General features: G+C 41.4%; 1 protein-coding gene across 2 annotated transcripts in view; it reads left to right on the forward strand.

The window, feature by feature from the left end:
- Positions 1–3,013: 3,013 nt before the first annotated feature.
- LOC146382832 (cGMP-inhibited 3',5'-cyclic phosphodiesterase 3A-like) overlaps positions 3,014–21,793 on the forward strand; it is an 83,138-nt gene continuing 64,358 nt past the window's right edge. For both annotated transcript variants that reach the window (XM_084933775.1, XM_084933776.1), the window contains exon 1: positions 3,014–4,597. In XM_084933775.1, coding sequence (XP_084789901.1) covers positions 3,683–4,597 — 915 coding nt within the window. In that variant the 5' untranslated portion in view covers positions 3,014–3,682. The remainder of the gene's footprint in view (positions 4,598–21,793) is intronic.

Raw genomic sequence — 21,793 nt, forward strand, 5'->3', positions numbered from 1 at the left:
GTTGAATGGAATCATTTATTGTAGAATTCAGATTCTAAAACACATTGATAATTAAAGTTTCCCAAAGCCCACGTGAGTTGTCTTGTTTTTGTACGTCCACATTCTTCAAATCACTTCTCAGATTTTCAGACATTTCCTGATAAATAATCTGTCGGCAGACCTCTGACTAATCTCTTACTTATCGCAGATTATTTAGCGATAGAACATTTTTATAAAATTGTATCTTGTGCAATCTGATTGAAATTTGGAATATTGACACCGCTGTCGGTGTCACTGACCTAAACTGATAATAACGTTTTGGCCCTGATTGTGCAGAAGAATCCGGCACAGACTAATTCCAGTTATGTTACGAACAGGCTCCTCTTTGCAGAGAAAGGATGCTCGCTGATTCCTCGGTTGCTCGTGCTAGAAGGCCCGTGCTCTACAGGTGCTCGTGTAACTGTGTGTACACACCGGGGCAAATAAAAGACTGTGTCAGGGGGTGCGTGCACGTGCATGACTGTGTATATGATGGCGGTGGCATTTGTGTCTGTGTGTGTTTGTGTGTAGCGATGGGTGCCCACAGCGCCACAGTGGAAACTTGGCCACGAGCCAGCTTTTGCCCATGAGGGCTGGTAAACACACCGTGATTGATCTCGTTCTCTGCACTCAAGTGCCAAACACAATGTAAACTTGCTTCCATCACGCCACTCAGCCACTCTTCTCCTTCTGTTCTTTAGTAGTTCAACACTACATTAGGCTGCATTCGATGTGTAACGTCAAGAAACAGCTTTTTGCATCTCTTTTTAACATTTTTTGACAAAATCAAACAGACATCTGCAATTTGTGTATACTCGAAAGCTATTTACAACACAAATTGCCTGAAGTGAAACCCAAGCGTAGTATATGGCATCAGATCATGTTCATATTGGATTCATGAAGTGCAAAGAGGCTTCTGGGTCAAGTGGTTTACTGGTAAATAAGCCAGATTTTGGATAGTCACACTTCCAGAGTACACATCTTCCTGCAGCAGTCCCACAGGCCGGCGTTGGTCTGAGAAAGGTCACTTCTGAAGACTGCACCCCCATGCAACATCAAAACCAGATGTCTGATGAATTGCTCCTCATAAAAGATTCCTCTTTTACAATGGAGCGTGGCATTGCCAAATACGGTAAGACAGTTAGGTGAGCATTCCCCGGTTGTTAAAATTCCTTTGGGTAATTCAGAATAGTAGCGTTTTGGAGAGAGAGTCGCAGGAATGTTTCACAATGAGCTTGCTGTAAGATTCTAGATGTAGTGCGGGATATGCTCCAGGTTTGGAGTGATTTACTTTCATCTGCCACAAACAGTCTGAAACAGGATGTGATGCTTTTCATTGAAGAATCTTCCTGACCGTTGACAGGTTTGTGCGAAACGAGGGCAGCTGTTAGCTTTAAATTTTGATAACACAGGTGGTGTCCAAAGCATCCCAACCTGGCGTGCTTCCCTTTACACAGCCCATTTTTGCAACCTATCACATAATAAAATCATGTTGCATTTCATTACCACACACAGCGATTTAACGAATGCGTGTATATCCTGTATTCTGGCTGACTCCAGCTCTGCCCTCTTTTGTCTTCCTCTTATCTTCCGTGTTTGAAGAGGGAATGTTTTTGTTCCTATCACCTATGAAATAAGCCATTCTGATAAGGCAACATTGTTTCAGCTCTCCCTGAGAAAACTTACCTATGGGTTCTGATAAGCTGAAAAAAAAGTCCCAAAAAATGTGGAGCCAGCAGCTGCCTGGTGACACGCTGCTCTGAAAGGACTGTCTGGCTCTCTGCGAGCGTGTGCTGAGAGGTGATGGACAAGACCCGGCCTCCTCCCTGCTCCTATCACTCCCTGTTAGCGCGTCTTCTCCTCCCCTGCTTCTAACTAATCACAGCTGACAAGGCATACACAGGGCCCTGTAATACGCCATTGGGTGGAAGGAGTTGTGCTGACCTGTCTTAATCAGGGTAGAAGGAGCAGGAGAAGGACGTTGGGCTATAAAAGCACGACCTCGGCTTAACAGAGACAGCCCGTCAAAAAGACAATGCTCTGTCTTCATGAGAAGACCAGATGTTAAATGTTAAACAGCTTCAGGGTTAAAAGTGTGTGCTTAAGTGTGTGTGTGTGAATGTGTAAGATAGAGAGAGGGAGAGGAGGGGGGTGGGGGGTGGGTCAGGGTTGAGAAAGAAAAAAAAATACTAGTCCAACGTGAGGCAACGTCTTTGCACAGCATCAAATATGAGATTACCTGTGCTTGCTTTGGTGGATCTCTGTTTGCATATGGTGCATCCACTTCACGTGATAAGGGTGTAATCCCACGAGATTATAGCAGGCCATGTGAGGAAACACACATATGCACCTCATGAACTGTGAACACCGTGCATTTATACACCCACAGGCTCTCTTGTGCTGAAACATTGATGCAGACCTTTCACTGTGACGTAATACTGTATATCATCACTGACACTTACAGTGGGATGATGGGATAAATATTTCAATGGCAGGGGGGTCGAGCTGGAGGACAACCACAGCACTGTTCCGGGAATTTCGCCGAACTACAGTTCGCATGCAGAGCGCCCCGTTTCTCTCGTCAGCATCTGCGCATAGCCTCAATTAAAAATGAATTCATCTCGAGGCAATTTGAAGCTTTGAAGTTTGCTTGGTTCTCCTGAAAAAATAAAATAAAAAATTTTGACAAAAAAATACTGTAAGAAAATGATAAATTAAAATAAACTCTTTGTGATGTAACATGCTTTGAATTTTTGTTCCTAAATACCCCGTAATTACTCCAAACAGAGAGAAACTCCAGGGAAATATAGGTCATCCACATTTTTTTTTTCATTTTTATTTTCTATCTTAAAAAAACGTATACAAATACTCATATGCATGTATATGTTACATGGTGATGTATTAAAAAATGTTTAAAAAATATATATGTGAGGACAACGCCTGCTGGGCTGGCTGAGGAGGATTTGGGGGTTTCACTGCCGCTGCAATATCTTGCTCCCTGTGTGAAGTAGGAACTCGGGGGTGTGAATGAGCTGAGACTCACGGCTGGTTAAAGAGCTGGTGACAAACACGCGAAACGCTGAGCGACAACCTGGCGGACACTCACTCGAGCGGCTTAAATTCCTCAGCGGCTTTTATCCTCGAAAGTAACCGGAGACTCTTACCGTTTGGGGAGAAACCGAAAAGTGTCGAAACAAATGGTTTAAGGCTGAATGTTCGCAGAACGGGACGGATGTTTTGCAAAGACTGCTACTGCTGCTGCTGGTGCTGCTGCACGGGCCGTGGATGTACAAAAGAACGAGAATGACAGCAGACAAAGTCAAAGAGACGGCGCGCCACAAAGGAGGGCAACGCGGGACATGTGTGTGCAAAGAAGCGGTGCCCTAGATCTGTAACACATCTGAGTAATTCTGTCGTCCATGCTTCTTTTATGTTGTTTTGGGGCAGCAGTTCCTCATCCCGCACCTGGAAAAACAAAAGAGAGTGCATTCCCTGGCAGTACATCTCCATGCGTAAATGGAGAGACGTGTGTGCGTATTTGCCGTGCTCTTTTCCTTTGTGCTTACAATAAATTACGCTTGTTTTGTCACTTGTGTCCTGTCCCATGACCGCACTATCATAGATGCATTATAGACTTCCTCATACTTCATATCTGCCATGAGTGATGGCGATGCCTTCAGAAGCTTGCAGTAACGGTGCGCAGAGTAGCACTTACGAAAGAAGCTTCGGCGCACCGGATCGCAATGGTTATGTGAAAACATGTGTCATTCCACTGTGGCGAGACCGACACTATGAGTCGTGGGTGAGACTGATGTTTACAAAAATATGGAGTTCGCAAAGACTCCGGAGTGCGGTGTGTGTGGGCTCGCTTTCGTTTTTTCTCGCTCTGCTGGTCAAATGTGCAGACTGGAAAGCTGATGCCAGCAGCAGCGCTGACAGCAGACTCTCGCATTCATCGTCTCCCCTTCACTTCGTTTCAGGCTGCGCAGCAGAGCTGTTGCAAACTTGCTGGAGTGTGGTTTCGCCATTGTTCACCCTTGTATGTGCCTTCTTTTGGGTCGGTGTGTACTTAATCCGCTGCGGGGTTCTAATCCAGACCGCCATCTCCCTCCTCACCTTGTGCCACCTGGGCGAAGCAGCGGCGTGGTCTCTTCTGGATGGGACAGATGAGCAGCTGTTTTCATTCACGACAGCGGCCGTTGTTGTGCTCCTCTGCGTGGCCACCGGCGCACTCATGGTAGTACGGTTGAATCAGGGCATATCGGTGATCGTTTTCATCAGCGTAGTCAGGACTATCTCACTCTTCTCTCTGCACAAAGTGCGGGCCACTTGGAGACCATACGTAGCGTACCTGGTTGGAGTGCTGGGCATCCTGCTGGCGAGGTATGCTGACAAGCTCCTTCCCAACCAAGGGAGACACAAGGAGGGCTGCACCCCTGTGACTGAGGCCAGGGAAGAGATCCCTGTATTTAAAAGGCGCAGGAGGTCCAGTTCTGTGATAGCCTCAGACATGGCACACAGTCAGTCCAACAGCAAGTCACATCGCCGGACCTCTCTGCCATGCATCCAAAGAGACCAGGTAAGAAGTTCTTGTCCCCTTGAACTTTTCTCTTTCTGCTTTGTGTCCTATGAATTTTTTTTGTTTGTTTTTTGTTTTTGTTTTTTTGAGTGGAGTGGAGGAAAGATGGGAACAGTCTGCGCAGTGGCATCAAAACATGGACCACTGGCCCTTTATGGATCTGATCACAAATTTCAATGTTATTTTATTATTATTAGCAGGGATTTTAACAAAGCCAGACAGTGTGCAGGATCCTAATTAGAAAAGGAAAGTCAGGCATGTCACAACAGAATAACATAACAACAGAAAGTCTAATAATATGATAATACAGTTATTATTATAATTATTGTTAAGTAATGTGCTGTTTTTTGTATTTTTTTTTAACCTTGCAGTGGAGATTACAGTTTACTTGGGTGTGCTTTGATCTTTGATCAGATCAAATCATTTTTGACAGATACCTTGTCATTTTTTGTGGAGCTAATTGCAGCCACTCTCAGGCACAAATTCAATACTAACAAAGGATTTATTTTTCCTATTTACATCCACACTTAAACTGTTTAGACAAGTTATCATTACAAATACCTTTTTAAAAATCTAAACTGATAATACATCTTAAAAAACATATGAATTAATGTAGATTTTCCTCATTTTTCAAGAAAACGATGCACATTTCAAACCAGTGTAATGTTTTTGGAGTAGAAAAAAAACTTAGGCCTATGGTTTAATGTCAAGCTCGCTTTTGTCATTTCAAAAATAAAGTACCAAATGTGAAGTGTTTTTGCTAAATGGAATGCTATTTTTGAGTCCGTGCCTTCGAGTACTGATGAGAAAGGGAAGCTGATCCTTGTCATCCCTAATTTTCTTTTATCAAATGTTTTCCCCAGATAGTGTCTGAGCCACTGCTGTTCTGTCTTGGACTTTAATGTCACTTGTTTCTCACCACTTTACTTGCTTGCTGTACTTAAACCTCTGGAATGTGGTTGCACTGACTTTCAAATCTTTACTGATACTGTTACACATGCATTCCTGCGTTAAAGAAGACAGGTTAGCTTCACTTAAATGAACTCATATCAACTCCTAAAACCTTTCGAATGCAAAATCAATGAATGGGAAACTGACTTTTAGAGCCATCAAAGCTATCGTTGTGACCTATGAGTGTGGTTAGTGTGGCAGATGAGAGGCTGCACTGTCGGCCACTTGAAAGATGCCTTCAGGGCTAGTTAGTGTTGCAGTGTGCTAGTTTGTTTTTCTTTGTGGTCACACACATGCACACATATGGTGCACATTTTGTACATGAAAAGACTCTTAGATATTTTACACTTTGCACTTTTTTTTGATTTAGGAATGATTTTGCAACTGAAGCTTATTTTTGTGTATTTATTTTTTAATTTTTTTTACTTGAAGTAGGATGTTAAAGAGTTGTCCCACAATTCTTTAACATCTCACATATTTATTTACACATGAAGAAAGCAGTTCAATTTCTACATATAGTTTTTGATATCTTCTCAATTCTGCATGAAATATTCTCTAAATTTTCTCTTGTTTTCAGTGTACGCGACGATGCTTTTAAAACAATTCAGAAATCGAGTAAAGGTAAAAGTTCAGTAAAGTATATTTTTAATTTCTCCATGCCTCACCAAAGCAGTGAGACTACGCGGATACATTTGACGGCTAAACTGCAATAAGTCACAGCAATGCACCTTTACAAAGCTTGCAGATGTCAAAACACATAAAAAAGGGTGGACACCAGGTTTTACTTTTGGATTCAGGCTCCACTGAATTCAAAACAGTTGCTTAGAGCACAGTAAAAACAGACAAGTTATGATTTATGAGGTTTTGTGTTTTCAGTCCCCATACCTCACTCAAAAGCAGGATGGAACTGGCTGACAAAGTAGGCAATATCATGAAAGAGTGCAGACATTTACAACATCTGTGACTCTCCTACATTGTCACCTCAGCCAGGCTGGAGCCCTCTGCTGAAAGACCGTCTCAATTACAGGTGTTTGTAGTGGGATGTAAAGACGGCAACGCAGGCACCCACAGCGCAACATGAAGAAGTTCACGACATATTAAAGCTTCTACAACAAAGGCCAAGTGATGCACCCTTCCCTTTCATCTCTGATGGTTCTGCTTAGCAGTTGACCAGTCACGGCCTGCATGTAATTGAGCCACACATGGCGTGCGTATGCTGTCTTGTCTGTGTGGTCTGTAATGTGTAAACAAGCTTGCGCTGATCCACACTAGTCATCACCTTATTCCCACTGGGCTCTGGCATCCCTGGGGGTTGGTGGGGGTGAAGGGGATCAGTCACACTTTTTGGGGCCCGCGAAGCAACTGCCACATGGTGATGGGAACAGGAGAGATGCCAGACAGCAAATATATACATCTATATATTTTTTTAAAAATCCGTCTGGCAGATGAAAATATATGTATTTAGTGTTTAACAGCAACGAGGCTGTAATTTTCTAGGAGTGTCTTTGTTGTAAAGAGGCTGGTTGATGTTTTAACAGTTTGCCCTTTTGCTGTTTTCAAGAGAGTTATGATGTTTTAAAGAAGCAGCATAACAAGGAGTACATCTGCACTGTGTTGACCCGATGATGTTTACACTAGTGCTATGTGACTGAAGTGTTTGAAGAACAGTGTAATCCTGGATGGAGCATTACATTTGATACTTAACTTTATTTTTCTCAGGAAGCTTCTCTCAAAGACCTTTGAGTCTTGTTAAAAAAAACAAAAAAAAGAAACAAAGCTCTTCAGATTCATAGTCACGATGTAAAAACTGTTTATTCAGAAAATAAATAGAGCAAAGAGAAATCTGTTTCTTTGCTTCATCACAAATCTCAAAGCTACTCTACCCCCCATTCTCATCACCATCCTTCCAAAGTCACGCTTTGAGGCACTGCTCAAATTCGCACAACAGTAGATTTGATAAACAGTAATTTTCCCTTTTTTTAAACACAAATTGGCTGCCGACATCTATCAGCTCACTAAATAGATGCATTTTGCAATGCTGGGGTTGTCCCCCCCCACCTCCCACCCCCATCTTTGGCTTAATAAAAGAAAGTCATTATCAGCTGATCTGATAGCAGTTAGCGGGGGCCTCTGTGGGATAGTTCTTCGTCTTGGTTTAATACGAAATGGCAAGCCGGTCTTCTGTATTTCAGTTGGGGATATTGAACTGGAGAATAAGGTGTGGACTCGTGTGGATCACTTTTCACAGCATGTGAGGAAATTTGAGTCCAAGGCTGTCCTGCTGCAGACATAAGCGCCACCATAGAACTTTCTGTGCGCAGAAGAGGAAAGCAGTCTGCCCTGTTTTGACCTCTCCTACCTGAGCTGCAAAGTTTGAGCAGAGCTGATCAGGCCGGTAATGGGGAGTAAAGTACTACCCCCTTTGCAAGGTCTTTGAAGCCACTCCCTTTTCTCTCACTAACCCCGCCCCTTTCCATAGCTATTTCTCCACTCTCTGTACTCTCTCTGACACCAGCACAAATATTATCCCAGCCAGGGGAGGAAATTCTTTCTTAACTCGGATGATGAAGATATTCTTGAAATCTATGATAATGACTTCCTGCGGAATGGGTTCCAAACACAATTACTGTTGGTCTTGTAAAGGTTTCCTCTTACTCTATTTTTACCACACTGTCCGTAATTGAATTGTGTTTGGGATGGAGGAGGTTGTTGATAGCCTGTAGGGCAGTGATTTACCACTGCACACTCTCATCCTGAGCAGCTTGTTTGTATTCTAAACTCGTAGCCTCATGGGACATGATACGTTTTAACTTTTTTTTTTCTTAAATATTTTTAAAAAACTTGAATGGCCTCTGGGTTAGGAATGGTCTCATTGAAAGCCTCCTTTTGCACTTGGAAAGGAAGCTGATATCAGCATGGGGTTCCGTGTCTTGTGATTGGGCGTTCCACTTCACACTTTCAATCCTCATTCGGTCCCCGTGTATTAGCTGCGCTGTGCATGTGTGAAGAGGAGGAGGCGAGGGGTGGAGGAATCGGGGTAGGAATGAAAGTAGGTCATTTGAGGTTTTGTTTAGTAGCCAGGCAAAACACCAGGCTTACTCTTACCCCCCCTGAATGGTGGAAGAGTCTTGCGTTTTACTGACGCAGAGTAGCAACTTTTAACGTGCTTATGCTCCAGATTTGTATGTGTTACCTCTGCCATGTTGGCTAACCAGCATGAAGCCACATCACTCCGGGTTTTGGTCTTGAAGTTGCCCGTCCAAGCCTCCAAAGGTTCTCTTGGAATTATGAGAACTGGGTGCTGTTTCCGTAGTTTTGTCAATCACTTCAATCAAATATGTCGTCATTGTGCACACTGAAGTGATTAATATGTAGTTCAACTGGCTTAAGTATCAGATAAATGGCTTTGACACTATGTAACCAAACCAAACAGGTTATCTATGCCAGTGGCTTTTGTTTTTTAATTTCTTTTAAATAATGTATCCAGCTGATCAACAAATAGTTTTAAACAATGCCTTTACCAAAAGCTAAGACTTTGTCCAGTGTTTTTTTCCAAGATTTTTCCACAAACTGTCAAGTTTTCAAACTGTTCCAACGTCTTCTTCTGTACATCTGTATGTCTCTCAGCTTCCATACTGGAATAGCATTCAAATGGCGGTAAAAAACCACTACGATTGTACACTTGTGTCTTCAACCAAACTACAGTTGCCATGGCACAATGTGCCAGGTTACAAAATCAAGAGCTGCACGACTGACTGAAGTGCTACAGAGATTGTTGTGCGCGACACAGGCTTACAGGATGTGATGTCAAATTTGCCGCGTGACACAGTGCTATATTTTGACAATGAGCTAATTTTCTTGTCCATAATCACTTGTTAGTGATATTACCTTGATCCTAGAGCTTAGCATTTAACTGAGTGAGAACAAAGTTATCAGTATTGATCGCAAAACAACACAAATAACGCCCAGGCTTTGATTAACCAGAATTATTCTTTAAACTCTACTCTCCTGAATCACACATCTGTGTCCACTTCTTTCATTTCAGTCATTTACAGCAATAAGATCTAGCTCATTCCCTGTATCTCTGATCATTTAAGCCAACCAAACTAGAGGTCCGGGACTGAATTGAATATCCTTCCCTCTCTTCCCTAACCCTGGCACAACCACGCTCTGGTTCTCTACTGATTACCATGGAAATTGCAGACGTCTGTGTGAGCATGTGTGCGCATGTGTGTGTGTGTGTGTATGTGGTGCCAGCAGCTTGATGGCTGCCAGCTGCTGTAGGCTGAGAGGTTGAATCCGCTCTGAGAAACATGGAGGGCCTCTAACCACAGACGCAACCCAACGCAGCTGGAACGGCTAGACAGATGCAGGCCTCCAGCTCTAACACACATCACACATATTAACACCTCAGGTTCCCAGTAACTGGCTCACACTGGACTACAGCAGAATCTAAAGTGAAGTACAGATTTTTAAACTTTTTTTTTGCGTGAATTGAATAGTAGATTATGAACTGTACTCATTTCTCCCGTGTTCTTGACTAAGGCAACTATGTCACTCAAGTTTTCTGTAATGGAGGTGAACAGAATGTTCCTGGCACAAAAGTGTTTATGAGTAGAGTATGTGGGCGTCCGTGCTTGTGCATGAGTGTGTGTCTGTGTATGTGAGACAAAGATAGAGAGAAAGTGTGCGCACGTGGTGGTGAAGAAGTGGATGTCCGTGCATACCAATAGGGCTGGATAGTGTTTGTAATACTACGTAGCCAATACTCGCGTCAGCATGTCATTACCATAACTTGTTGATTTTTTATTTTGAGAATTATAGACATGTTTTTATTTTTCTAGAGAAAAGGTTTTTTTTACTTGTTATAGCTCATTAATGTCTTTTTATCTTACTGCTAGAACAACTGAATTTGTAATGATTGTATAAATATATATATTTTTGGTCTATTTAAGACTGCACTTTTAAGAACTGGCCGGGAACAACTTTAAAAATTAGCCTATATGGGGAAATCTGGCTTATCAGTAAGCATTATCCCTGCTAGATAGATCTAAATGCATGAAGAAATATTAGATAGCCCACTTTGTAAATGTGGTAAACTGCCCTTAAAGAAAAAAATAATAACAAAGAAACTGCAGAAGTAAAGAATATTCAGCTTTATTTGTCGTTACCATAACATCGTTTATAGAAACATGCAGCCTAAAGGGATTTTAGAGCACAGACGGTGGTAAAAACATAAATAGAGATTTTATAAGATCTTAAAGTCCTCAGATCAACTAGGAGATCAGTATCTTCTTATTGATCTATTTGGTACATATATTGATTCTTTTAAAAAGCCACAACATCGCTCTGACCCTTGAAATATGAACATAGGTCCTTTTTGGGGTGTCCTGTGATGCCTGTGGTACCAGGAGGGTGGCAGTGGTGTCTTGTGGCTTGCAGGTTGGAGCCCTGAGGGATCAAACTTAGTGTGGCACATCCTGCAGATGCTCAGACTGCAAACAATGTTTTGGTGGGTAGGCTTGCCATAGTTACCCAGACATAAATGACAGAACCCAAGAATTTTATTCAGTTCACCTAGTCAGAGGTTTTAGTGTTGTGACTGATCACTGTAGGTCAAATGCATGCCTGAGAGATGGTTCCAGACTACTGGGGCAATACAGGAAATATCTAGTAAAGGATTGTTCCAGGAAAAAGTCCTGCTGGTTCCAGATTCCAATAACGGTTGTGGAATTTTTATGGTGGATCTTTTTTCATAATTAGGCATTGTGGTCCTTAGGCCATGGCTGCTTTCTGGCTAACATTTCTAGCATCACTGTCAGGCCTTTACAATGCATATGAAACGAGGGTATATGTTGAAAATTTACTTACAAACTTATATTAGCAAGCAAACATCTAACATCTAAAAGAGTCATAAGGTAGCTTTTCCTAAATTCTGAAGTCTAAAACCAAAAAAAATTTGAATAACTTCAGAATTTTCTTGAATCCAAACATTTGTGTCTGTAACCCTGAAGCCAAGCCATTTTGCTCTCTAAGGGATGGGCAGTACATTCGTTTGGGGAAATGAATGCAATGCCTCAGGCTTTCATGTCTATTTATCATCCTAGGGGCCTTTCAATCACAAGAGGAGCCCACCTTTAAGACAGTAATCCCTTACATGAGGAGACATTCCAGCCGTTGCCCTGCTGCTATATGAATTGGAATGTGCAGGTTGAAGGGCCTGAAGGACAGGCCCACGGGCCCATTTACTCAGCCCTTTCCCTTTCTCTCCCTGCACACCGTGACCTGAGCCAACACCACCATCCCGGGCTGTCACCAGGTGTACAGCTGGCCTCTGCCGAATGAATAGATACTCTCATATTTCCCCAGGAGGTGTGTGCTCAAGTGAGCATGTGTGCGTATTCAGGAGAGGGAGGTGGAAATGTAGTTCTAGACTGAAATAGCGACAGCCAGTAGAATGTGTGAAACACAGAATAAATAACTGTTCGTTTCCACTCTCTCTTTTCTTCCTTTTATATTTTGGAAAATACCGCCCCAGAAAAAAAAATTATCTCAGGACTCTTTCATCTGAGCTCAGATTGAGTAGGGGAAGTTCAGCTAATCCCCCTGTTCCAGTATCATTGTGTCTGCATTAGAAACAGAGCAGGCCACAGTTGCTGCTGTCGCTGCCGCTGCTGCTTCTGCTGCCATGACTCAATTAGCGAGGGGGAACATTTTGAGCCCCTATGACTGAGGCTGCCCAATAAATCCAAACATAGTCAGCTATTAATTGATTATACATTTCAAGAGCATGACAAGAGAAGTGGTTTTCAGTGATGAATGACTGCATTTAGTAATCCACTGCCTGGTTTGTTTCTCAGGGTTTCAACTGTTCAGACTGTTGAGACTTTTTTGTTAAATTTAACTTGAACATGTAGTGTGACTTGTCCCTTAAACATTGTACTGTTTCCAAAATGCCAGTGTTTATAGAGGTATTCAGATCCTTATGTTAACTTGATAACAGCTTGCATGAACACAGGAGTGGTGGAGATTCAAACTATTCAAATTCTGTCTTATAAATCCAAATAACTTGTTCTTTGAGTGTTTTGATTTCATGCCCCTTTAAGCTTCTATTGTGCATAAATTCAAACATATTTTGTGACACATTTACTTTGAGTATTGAGATTAGACAAAAAGATGACAACTTTCTAAATTGTAATTAAAAAAGTAAAAGTTCTTCTTATAGTTTTGTGTTTTATTAATGAGAATCAAGTAAGTGCAACACTTAGCATTAAAGGAAGAGTGTATTTCCATAATTACACACACACACACACACACACACACACGAGAGCTCACACACACACACACACACACACACGAGAGCTCACACACACACACACACACACACACACACACACGAGAGCTCACACCAGTAAGATAAATAGAATTATTTATCATAATCAATAATCATCACAATCATAATCATCAATTGAGGATAAACTTGAGGTCAAACTTAGAAGATGTACATATATATTACATATATCATAAAATCCTTAATGTAATTAATATAATGTCATTTGCCTAGTGGTACACTAATTTTAACATACAGTTGAAAAAGACCACTTGTTCAGAATTATCAGTGCTTTTTCTTTACAAACTGTACATCCTCACAGTAATAAAATTGACCTTTAGTTTAAATAGACTGCTCAGTCCACGATTTATGTTTGTGCTTAAATATATGTACTATAAATATATGTAGCTATAGGTACTTTGATGTCACTGCCTCAACAATGCTCTATATGGGAGTTAAATATACATTATATCATGGAATTACTATTACCTGTTCCTCAATATATAAAAATTACTTTAGGGATATATCTTGCTGAGTTTAGGCTCAATCTTTTACGTAGGTTAACTTTTTTCATCTGCACATTTTTATGCAAACTGTTGATCACAAATTATAGCTGTAAACCTAATAGAATGAAATGTAGAATTTATGCGTCTGGTATACAGTGTAGAGTGTAAGTATAAAGTACTGGAAAATTGAGATTTCAAGTAGATTAAAAGTTTGAGTGCAGCACAGTAAGTGGAGTAGACTTACTCAGCTACATTGTGCTGAAACAGTTTCAGCTTCATATCGTTAATAACAGAGTTCTCTGGTTAATAATGTACATATCGTATCTCACTTTATTTCATTTGGTCAAGCTCTGACTGTGGAATATAATCTTTTAGACCCGAATGTAAAACCGATTTAGTCAGCAGGCTTTATGTCTCTCCCGCTCAGTGGCGTGGTGCAAGGAACTGTGTTATTGTAACCTCTGCCTGGGGAGCCCTCCCCTTCAGTCCGGCCCACTGCCTCACTGGCTCACCATGAGCCCATCTGTCCCTGCAGCCAACAAGGCTCCTGCTGTTCCCTGCTCAATGCTATGTTTTACTCTCTAAATATGTTAGAGAAAAAAGAAATCTGTCTGTACATCTGTCTGTCAGTCGGGCTATTTCACCACTTGCAGTGCAAGAGTCTTCGGGTTTGGGTTAGGGGTTGTTTTTTCACAGTCACTTTCAATTAACCAGATATTAAAAGTGCAATGTATAACTGTAGGTACATGCTGAACTGGCATGAAGATTAATGGTGTTGATATGATTTGTTTTTTTTTAAAAAAAGAACATTTTTGGGAGCATTTTATGCCTTTCTTTTTAATAATACTATTAGAGATAGACAGGTAATGCAAGGAAACAGAGTAGGGGAATAACAAGCAAACTGGTGATTCATTACCCATGTGGCATGCGCTCTAACCTCTCATCTATTGGGTCACCCCATAATTTAGATTTTTATGGATGTGCTGTGGATGAGGTAATACCAAAGTAGGTTACATTTAATTTAACAGTGCAGAGCCTCTTTTGGACAAATTTGGTTACATTTTTAATTCACTATGCAACAACAAATAGCTAATTTTTCAGAAATGAGTTAGTTTTCCATCCATCCGTCTTCTTCTGATTATCCAATTCATTGCCAGTCTATCCAAAGACATGCATGGCGACTGCTGATTCTGAAATAGCCGTAACGGTAAGTTCTGACTGTCTTTCTCTGTTAAGTTCAGGGAGAGTTTATATGTTATGTTTTAATGATGGGAACACTAAAGTTTAGAGGAACTGTTTTCTTTTTGTTCAGTGTGTGTATGATAAATATTTAAATCTTTATTTTAAGTGAGTATTGTGCACTTGACATTTACTTGATTTGAGGTGCAAAGAAAGCGACCAAATGACCCACAGACAGACTCACACTTGCACGACTTAACTGCTCACTCAGTGCTCACGTATTAAGTTAGAAGTGTGGGTCTGTGTCTAGTTGTTAGACGAAGGCAGCGCCACTGTCCTACGTCTATCATCAAATGCTTGTGCTTTTTAAGTATAATGAAGAGCATGATGAAGTACCACTGTGCATATTTTCTGGACAATGTAACTGCCTTCCAATATACAAACGCACAAACAGATTGCAAGATGTCATTGATTTGTTATGGCACTGCTTGGAGACACTAAGCAATGCAAAGGGCAACTTGCTTTTATGTAGATGACATCCATTTATATTCTGCCTGAGTTTATTGTGATGAACAGCAGGCTCTTCCATGTATGCATGTTTTGCCACACAATCCTGTGTAAATATTGGACTGTTGATTCCAGGCACCCCTTCCTTCCCAAGTTAGCCAATACCAACTGCTAGCTGCTTGAAGTAGCACAAGCCAAACCTATAAATGATAATGTACACTCATATGTTTAGTGCGTGTCTATAGTCTGTGTGTTGTGAAGAGAAACGCTGAAAGCTCATACAATAGCAATGGGACTGAGATTAGAACAGGAGTACCAGGCTTTTTGAATGGTTTTTTGCCAAGGGCCACCTTAGATTTCTCTCTCCACATTCCCTCTCTCTCTCCATAATATTTTCCATTAGCTGCTGTTTCATTCATACTCTCTCTGGTTCCTGCATCGTCTCCTCCGGGGCCTGACAGCTTGAATGAAATCTCCATATCTATGATTATCCTTCTCTTTTCTTCTCTTCTGTTCAGATTGGAAAAAAAGTTTGCCAACATAATGTGTCTGTGATGTTGCACCCCCCCTCACTCCCCCCCCCCCTTCCCATGTGGTCAGTCACACTTCAGTATTGCCATTCAAAAATTCTGATAGGTTTGGCTGATGATTCTTTAGGGTTAGCGTTTCCATTGTAAGGATGAAGAAAGGCATGTGGTGGTTTTGGCAAAACTCCACAAACTGGAGAGGCAGAAGGACCTTTGACGTCATTAGGAAACGTGACCCACTTCTCAAGAGGCAAGGAGCCTTGGGCTGGTTGAGCAGATGTTGCACAGATGAGCCTGCATGCGCACGTGCATATACACACACACACACACACACACACACTAACACCTAGTTTTTATGCGCACATTGTACTCTGTCTTTATTTTCCGTTAAAATGCCCACAGAAAGCGAATAAATGACACAAGACATTTAGGTGGGTCTCATTTGCGTTTATGGCTGTGCACAGGCGTGAACCAATGCGGTCGTCTGCTTGTGAGATATTAGTCTAAGAGTTAAAGCATCACAGAAGTGAGTTAGTGAGTCACTGAGGTCATATCTGGTGGTTTTTCTCTAACAGGTGTCCGAGGGACAGGAAAAAAGGAGCCTGAAGCCGATTCTACAGTACGTCTTTTAGTTACGCCACTTTGGTTATGTAAGGTGGATGTTCAGCTCTCCAGCAGCTCCATCAATCGTCTCCTTTTCCCATCTGCCGTGATTTCAGATGTTACATAAAGCCTTTCTTTCTGGTCTGTCAGTTAGATATGTAGGCTCTCTTTATCTCGCAGCTATTTGCACCTTTTCCTGAAAATGCAACTGTGCCTGTCACGTTTTTTTGTTCCAGCAGAGTGACTGCACAGTTCAAGCTGACATGCATTCCCACTGGAGAACCAAACCTGTACAGGTTTGTTACAGGTGTGACATCTGCAATCAATATTATTATGCTGAAGCTGGGTCACATGACTTGTTGTAGCTGCACTCATAGCTTAGTCACCATTATTGCCAGAATCTGCCGTTCCAGCTCCTTCGAGCGCTTCACTATGTTTTAAATCATTGTTTTGGTTTTCTAAAGAACGTTCTGTTTCATGCAGAAATCCCAGTAGGAGAAGGGTCGATTGATTCTGACATCTATTGGTTCCATAACCTGAAATCACTGAACAAGGGCAAACTATTGACCAGGTGTTTGGGGGTCTTTCTTTCTTTTTTTAAAAAAAAAAATCTCTTGTTCTTGTTTTTTTATGGCAAGTGACCCAAACCAGGGAAGGTTAAATGAGATTTTAATGAAAAACAATCCTTAAAAGTTGAGTCAACACAAACATTTCTGAGAGTAAAAGAAAAACTTAAACATAGAAGCCCTGCTGGAGGTTTTCCTAAACTACATTACAGACCGCTGTTGTGGTCTCACATATATCTGATCAGTCTGTAATTAGAAGGTATTGAGTATATCTGTATATTCAATAATTTCATTGCCGTTTTAATGTCAGAATTCAACACAGAGACACAATTATTATGGGTTTGTTTTTATTTATTACTTTCAATTTTTTTTTCTCTTTTAGCCTTTTCATGTGACATCATTTGAATCTGGACTCATTCTCCCGTGGGAGTTTCGTCTAATCAGATTTCACCCCCTAAACCTGATACGCAAATCTGCGGCGTAGCTGATCTTCTACATAGTTTGCGCTAATTTGAACAAATTTGATTACATCAAATAATGGAAACAGCATGTTTATTCACACAAGAGTTAGATGTGTAGTCTCTCTCATTCTTCCTTTGTTCATTCTTCGGCAGAGAAAAGGTGCAAGCAATTCTTTGCTGGCAGAACAGTCGGCGATTTTTATATGAACAAGTCCGTCTTATTGTCTTTGCAAACACCTCATTTCCAGGGATTTATCCCAGAATCTTTGCAAATATTTGGATTTTTAGACAAATATTTTGGATATCTATGTTGCATATACGGCACAATAATATGTTCAGCCTTTCTCCCTTGCTTCACTTTCTGGCATGCCACAGCTGGCAGTCAGTTTCCAATTTCTGAGAAAAAATTTGCTTATCCTAGATCTTAAGAAAGGCAAACATCAGTGCCTGTTGATCTCAATTAGTAGCTTGGCTGCGCATTCGTGATAATGTTAGGTTTTTAATCCAGATTACTTTTTAGCAGCTGTGTCCTCTTTGTTAGTTATGGGTGAAGCATCAGAGGCATCATATTATTCCAGGCAGATGTTTGATCAGGCCTCTTCACGAACAAAATGGTTGGACCTCTAGAGGGTCCTCATACTGTTTATGACGAGCTGATTATTTCGGAAATGTCAGGGATAACGAAGATTGGTCACCTTCAAGAAGTGACCCAGTTTCTAAGATTTTTGCATTCCTCGCCAGCCCCTCTGGTTGCTGACGGACAGCGGGCTGAGACCTGAGCCAACTACATTACATGTTTATAAAGATAATTATCTGCTTCATTTTACACAAAGTGCACATGCACGCATAACACGCGCGCCCACCTGCAATAAAGGGGGCCAGAGTGCAGTGTTGCCACAGATGTAATAAGCACCCATTTATTTCCACATTGGCACAATGTTAACTCTGATTCAGGGACCGGCGGATGAAAAGGTCAGTGGGCTTGTTTTGAGTGTAAGATTTCCATCATCACATCGCACGCTCTAGCAGATCCAGTCCAAACTACACAAACAGTGTCTCTGCAGCACTTGACAGCCTTGATTCTGCCATTAAGTCAATAATCTACCCTCACCCACTCCCTCTCCTCCTCCCTTCACAACTGACCTGCTGTTAGCTTACGTACTTCCCTTTTTACTTACCCTCAACAACTCTTATCCAAACAGCAGTATAATTTTCCCCCTTATGTGTTTCCCTTTCTCCCACCGTGTCATTTTCCACAATTCTTCCTTTGCATTTTTTTCTTCTCCCCACACTTCTCACCCAGCATCTTTTCATTGTTTCCAGACAGCGGTGAAACATATTGAAGAGAATGTGTGGAACGTCAGAGTCTGTTTTCACAGAGAAAGGCAGGGATACGGACACACAAACACACACACACACACACACGGGGAGAGATGTTCCAGGAAAGTGGCATCTGTGCAGCCCATTAGGGAGGGATTCAGTGGACATGTGTGGGCCTTTTACATATGGTGATCAGCTGCTGGAAAGGAACTGGAACCAAGGGTCACATCTGAGAGGAAACATTAGGGGAGATGAGACATGTTGGACAGATCCATTCCCTTCAAGGTCCTATAGCGCTCTATATCAATGCCGTGGTAGCAGCAGACTGGCCAGGTTTTTCAGATCGGCAGGACTGTGCTGCAGGTTGCAGCAGCCAGCAATTCCATTGGCTGCAATCGAACCCTCCCACTAACTCAAACATGTGGATAAAATTCTAACACTCCTTGAATCATAATCCCTAACAAAAAGTTGTTCATTTGTTCTCAGGAAGTCTGAGGATCAAGAGTAAATGGTGCGGGAGAAACTGAACTCCGATCAGCAGTAGCACTGTTATTACCGCCGGTCCGCCCTAAAGTAACGGATGCTGAAATGGCTCTCTTGAGTGCAGGTGTACCCTCTTGCCCTTAGTAACAAGAGAAGTGAGTGAGGAAGAAAGCGTGGCAGAGGTTTTTGTTTTTTTTGGGAGGTGAAGTAAGGAGGTGGCCTTCTCTTCAGACCCCGCAGCTGCAGTTCATCAGTATATTTGTGTTGCTAAGTCTGAAATGACTGGACTAGATCCCGACTGGATCCCGTCCATGTCGGGGCAAGATACTTCCTTCTTTGCCCACCCCTGTCTTTAGTAATTCAGTTTAATGCTAACTTGTAATGAAAATATTGTTTTCAATCCCCAAAATATCAGAATTCATTTTAAATATGAAATGTAACTCCTTCTATTACAAGTTGCATTAGTTCTCGGTGCTGTGTAGCTTCATCGTATGTAAAGTTGGGGGTTTTTTGTTTTTATTTTGGAGAAGAAAATACTTTTTAGCCAACAACACTAAGCAAATGTTCCTGACTCTAGCTTTACACAGTGTGTAATTCCATCTTCTAACAAACTGATGTATTCTCAGAATCATAGAAGCTGCCATGTTGCCTGCCCATCTCGAATACATTGGCCAAGACGAATATTGCTGCTTGGCCCAGTACTTTTTATTTATGTGGCTAGAGACCGGGCATATTTGTAGTAGTAGAAAAGAAGTCGTAGGCATTTGCGACAACGTGACCGTCATTTGGATAAAATGTCATCCTCTTCCTCCTCACCTCAAACCTCATCGCCTGAACTATTTGGAGCTCTAACACAAAAAATGTGCATAAAAATGCTCATTTATTCCAGATCTTGTAAGAATTACTTGTTGTCGGCAGATTAGAGAAGCTGACAAAAACTGGCTAAACATCCACCTTTAGCTAGGATTAAGCACTTGAATTGAGAGGTGTTGACTGCAATATACTGACATCTAGTGGTGAGATTTTAAACTCTGTAACTTTAAAATAAGAACAATAACAAACACTAATGATGTTGAGAGTTGAATAGGAAAATGGAACAAGATTATATGCAAAATGATTACAAAGTAACTGACATTTCCTCGCTTTAGGCAATATTTGTGACAGCCTTGCACCTTTTCAAAAGTTAGTTATAGTTAGCTAGCAAGATTTTAGAACAACATTTTAAAGTAAAACAGTTTCTTCTTAGCTGGTCACGGTGATATTACTAGAGGAACCGTCCTCTGGGAGGCTCCTGCTCATGTTGTTTGAAGATGTGTTGTGTCAGAGCACCTGGTCATCAGAGCCTCAGGCGGTGGATGTGGCTGTGCATGCTGCATGAACGTGAGACTCATTAAGCCCACTGGCGTGCCAGGTGGACTGCAGCTTGTGCTTGTTTCAACACACACACACACACACACACACAAACACACACACACGTGCGCTCGCACGTCTCCATAAGCTTATTCTGTGATGCATCAACACATATATGTGTGCTTATTAATAGTAGCACAAATAAGACACATTCACACAATTTGCAGTGACACACAGAGGTAGGGAGAGCTACTGGCCTTGTAAGCCTCTAATTAGATCATCTCAGATATGGTATCATTGTAACCAAATTAGTGATGGTGCAGAGTATAGTATATCAGGTTTTGGCCAGAGCTCAGTCACATTTGTGGCAGAGAAATGACATGGAGTACTTGTCCCAAATGCAATAACTGAACTTGCGTCATGGAAATTAAGGACAGTTAAAAATACAGATACTTCAGAGGAAGGTAGATTGATGCCTGATAAAGCTCACATGTAACATCATGTTCGAGCATAAAGAGGAAAAAGAGAACATTCATCTGGCTGGATGAATACTCCTCTTGAAATCACTGAGCAGTAGTTACAACCTGTCTTTTGATCGATCAGTGCTAACCTGTGTCACTTTTTCAAGAAAAAACTCCTTTGAAATGTCAATACAAAGAAACATATTTATTGTTAAATTGTATTTTTTTTTTATCATTATAACATTAAACTAAACTTGACTACTATTGCCAGCTGTCTCAAGATATTTGTTTGTAATTATTGATATTTTTCTCACATGACATCATGGGGACATTTCTCAAGAGTTGTACACTATACTTGGTGTGATAAAACCACGAGTTTCTCAGGAAGAATTGTGTATTCCCTGACTGCTTGGCAGTGGTTCCTGGAACTTTCTTGCTGTCTCTGAGTGAAATCAGTTTTAAAGTAAGGGTTGAACCAAAAAAAAAGCAACCCCTGGTGATTGATTTGGTTGCTAGAAGATTCCCACAGTTGCCTGTGGGTTTTCATGTTGTTCATGTTGGAAAAAAATGAAAAGAACAAGGTTCACCTTCAAAAGTAAAAGTTGGGCCTTTTTCAAAATGTACAGCTTTTACTTGGAAGGTAAACCTTTTCCATTTCCAATTTGCATCACACGTTTCATAGTTTCGCTGCAGCTCGAGGGATAGCTGGACAGTGTTTGTAGACAAGTCCATCACTTCCATTCAAACCATGACTGCAGCATTATGCTAGCAACCAAAAACAAGGAAGTTTTTGCCAACCATTTAATGATTACATGTTTTTCTCTGGTGAAGGTGGTTGCCTGGAGTCACTGACTGGTCTGTAGACTTGTATGACTTCATTTTCCCAGCGTCTGCCACCGACTTCAAGCAAGTCTTACAACCATTTCTCCCTTCATGACTGGTGGTCATTTCT

Source organism: Perissodus microlepis, chromosome 7 (assembly GCF_051167445.1).
Source record: "Perissodus microlepis isolate ML-2025 ecotype Zambia chromosome 7, ASM5116744v1, whole genome shotgun sequence".
NCBI classification, from domain to species: domain Eukaryota; kingdom Metazoa; phylum Chordata; class Actinopteri; order Cichliformes; family Cichlidae; genus Perissodus; species Perissodus microlepis.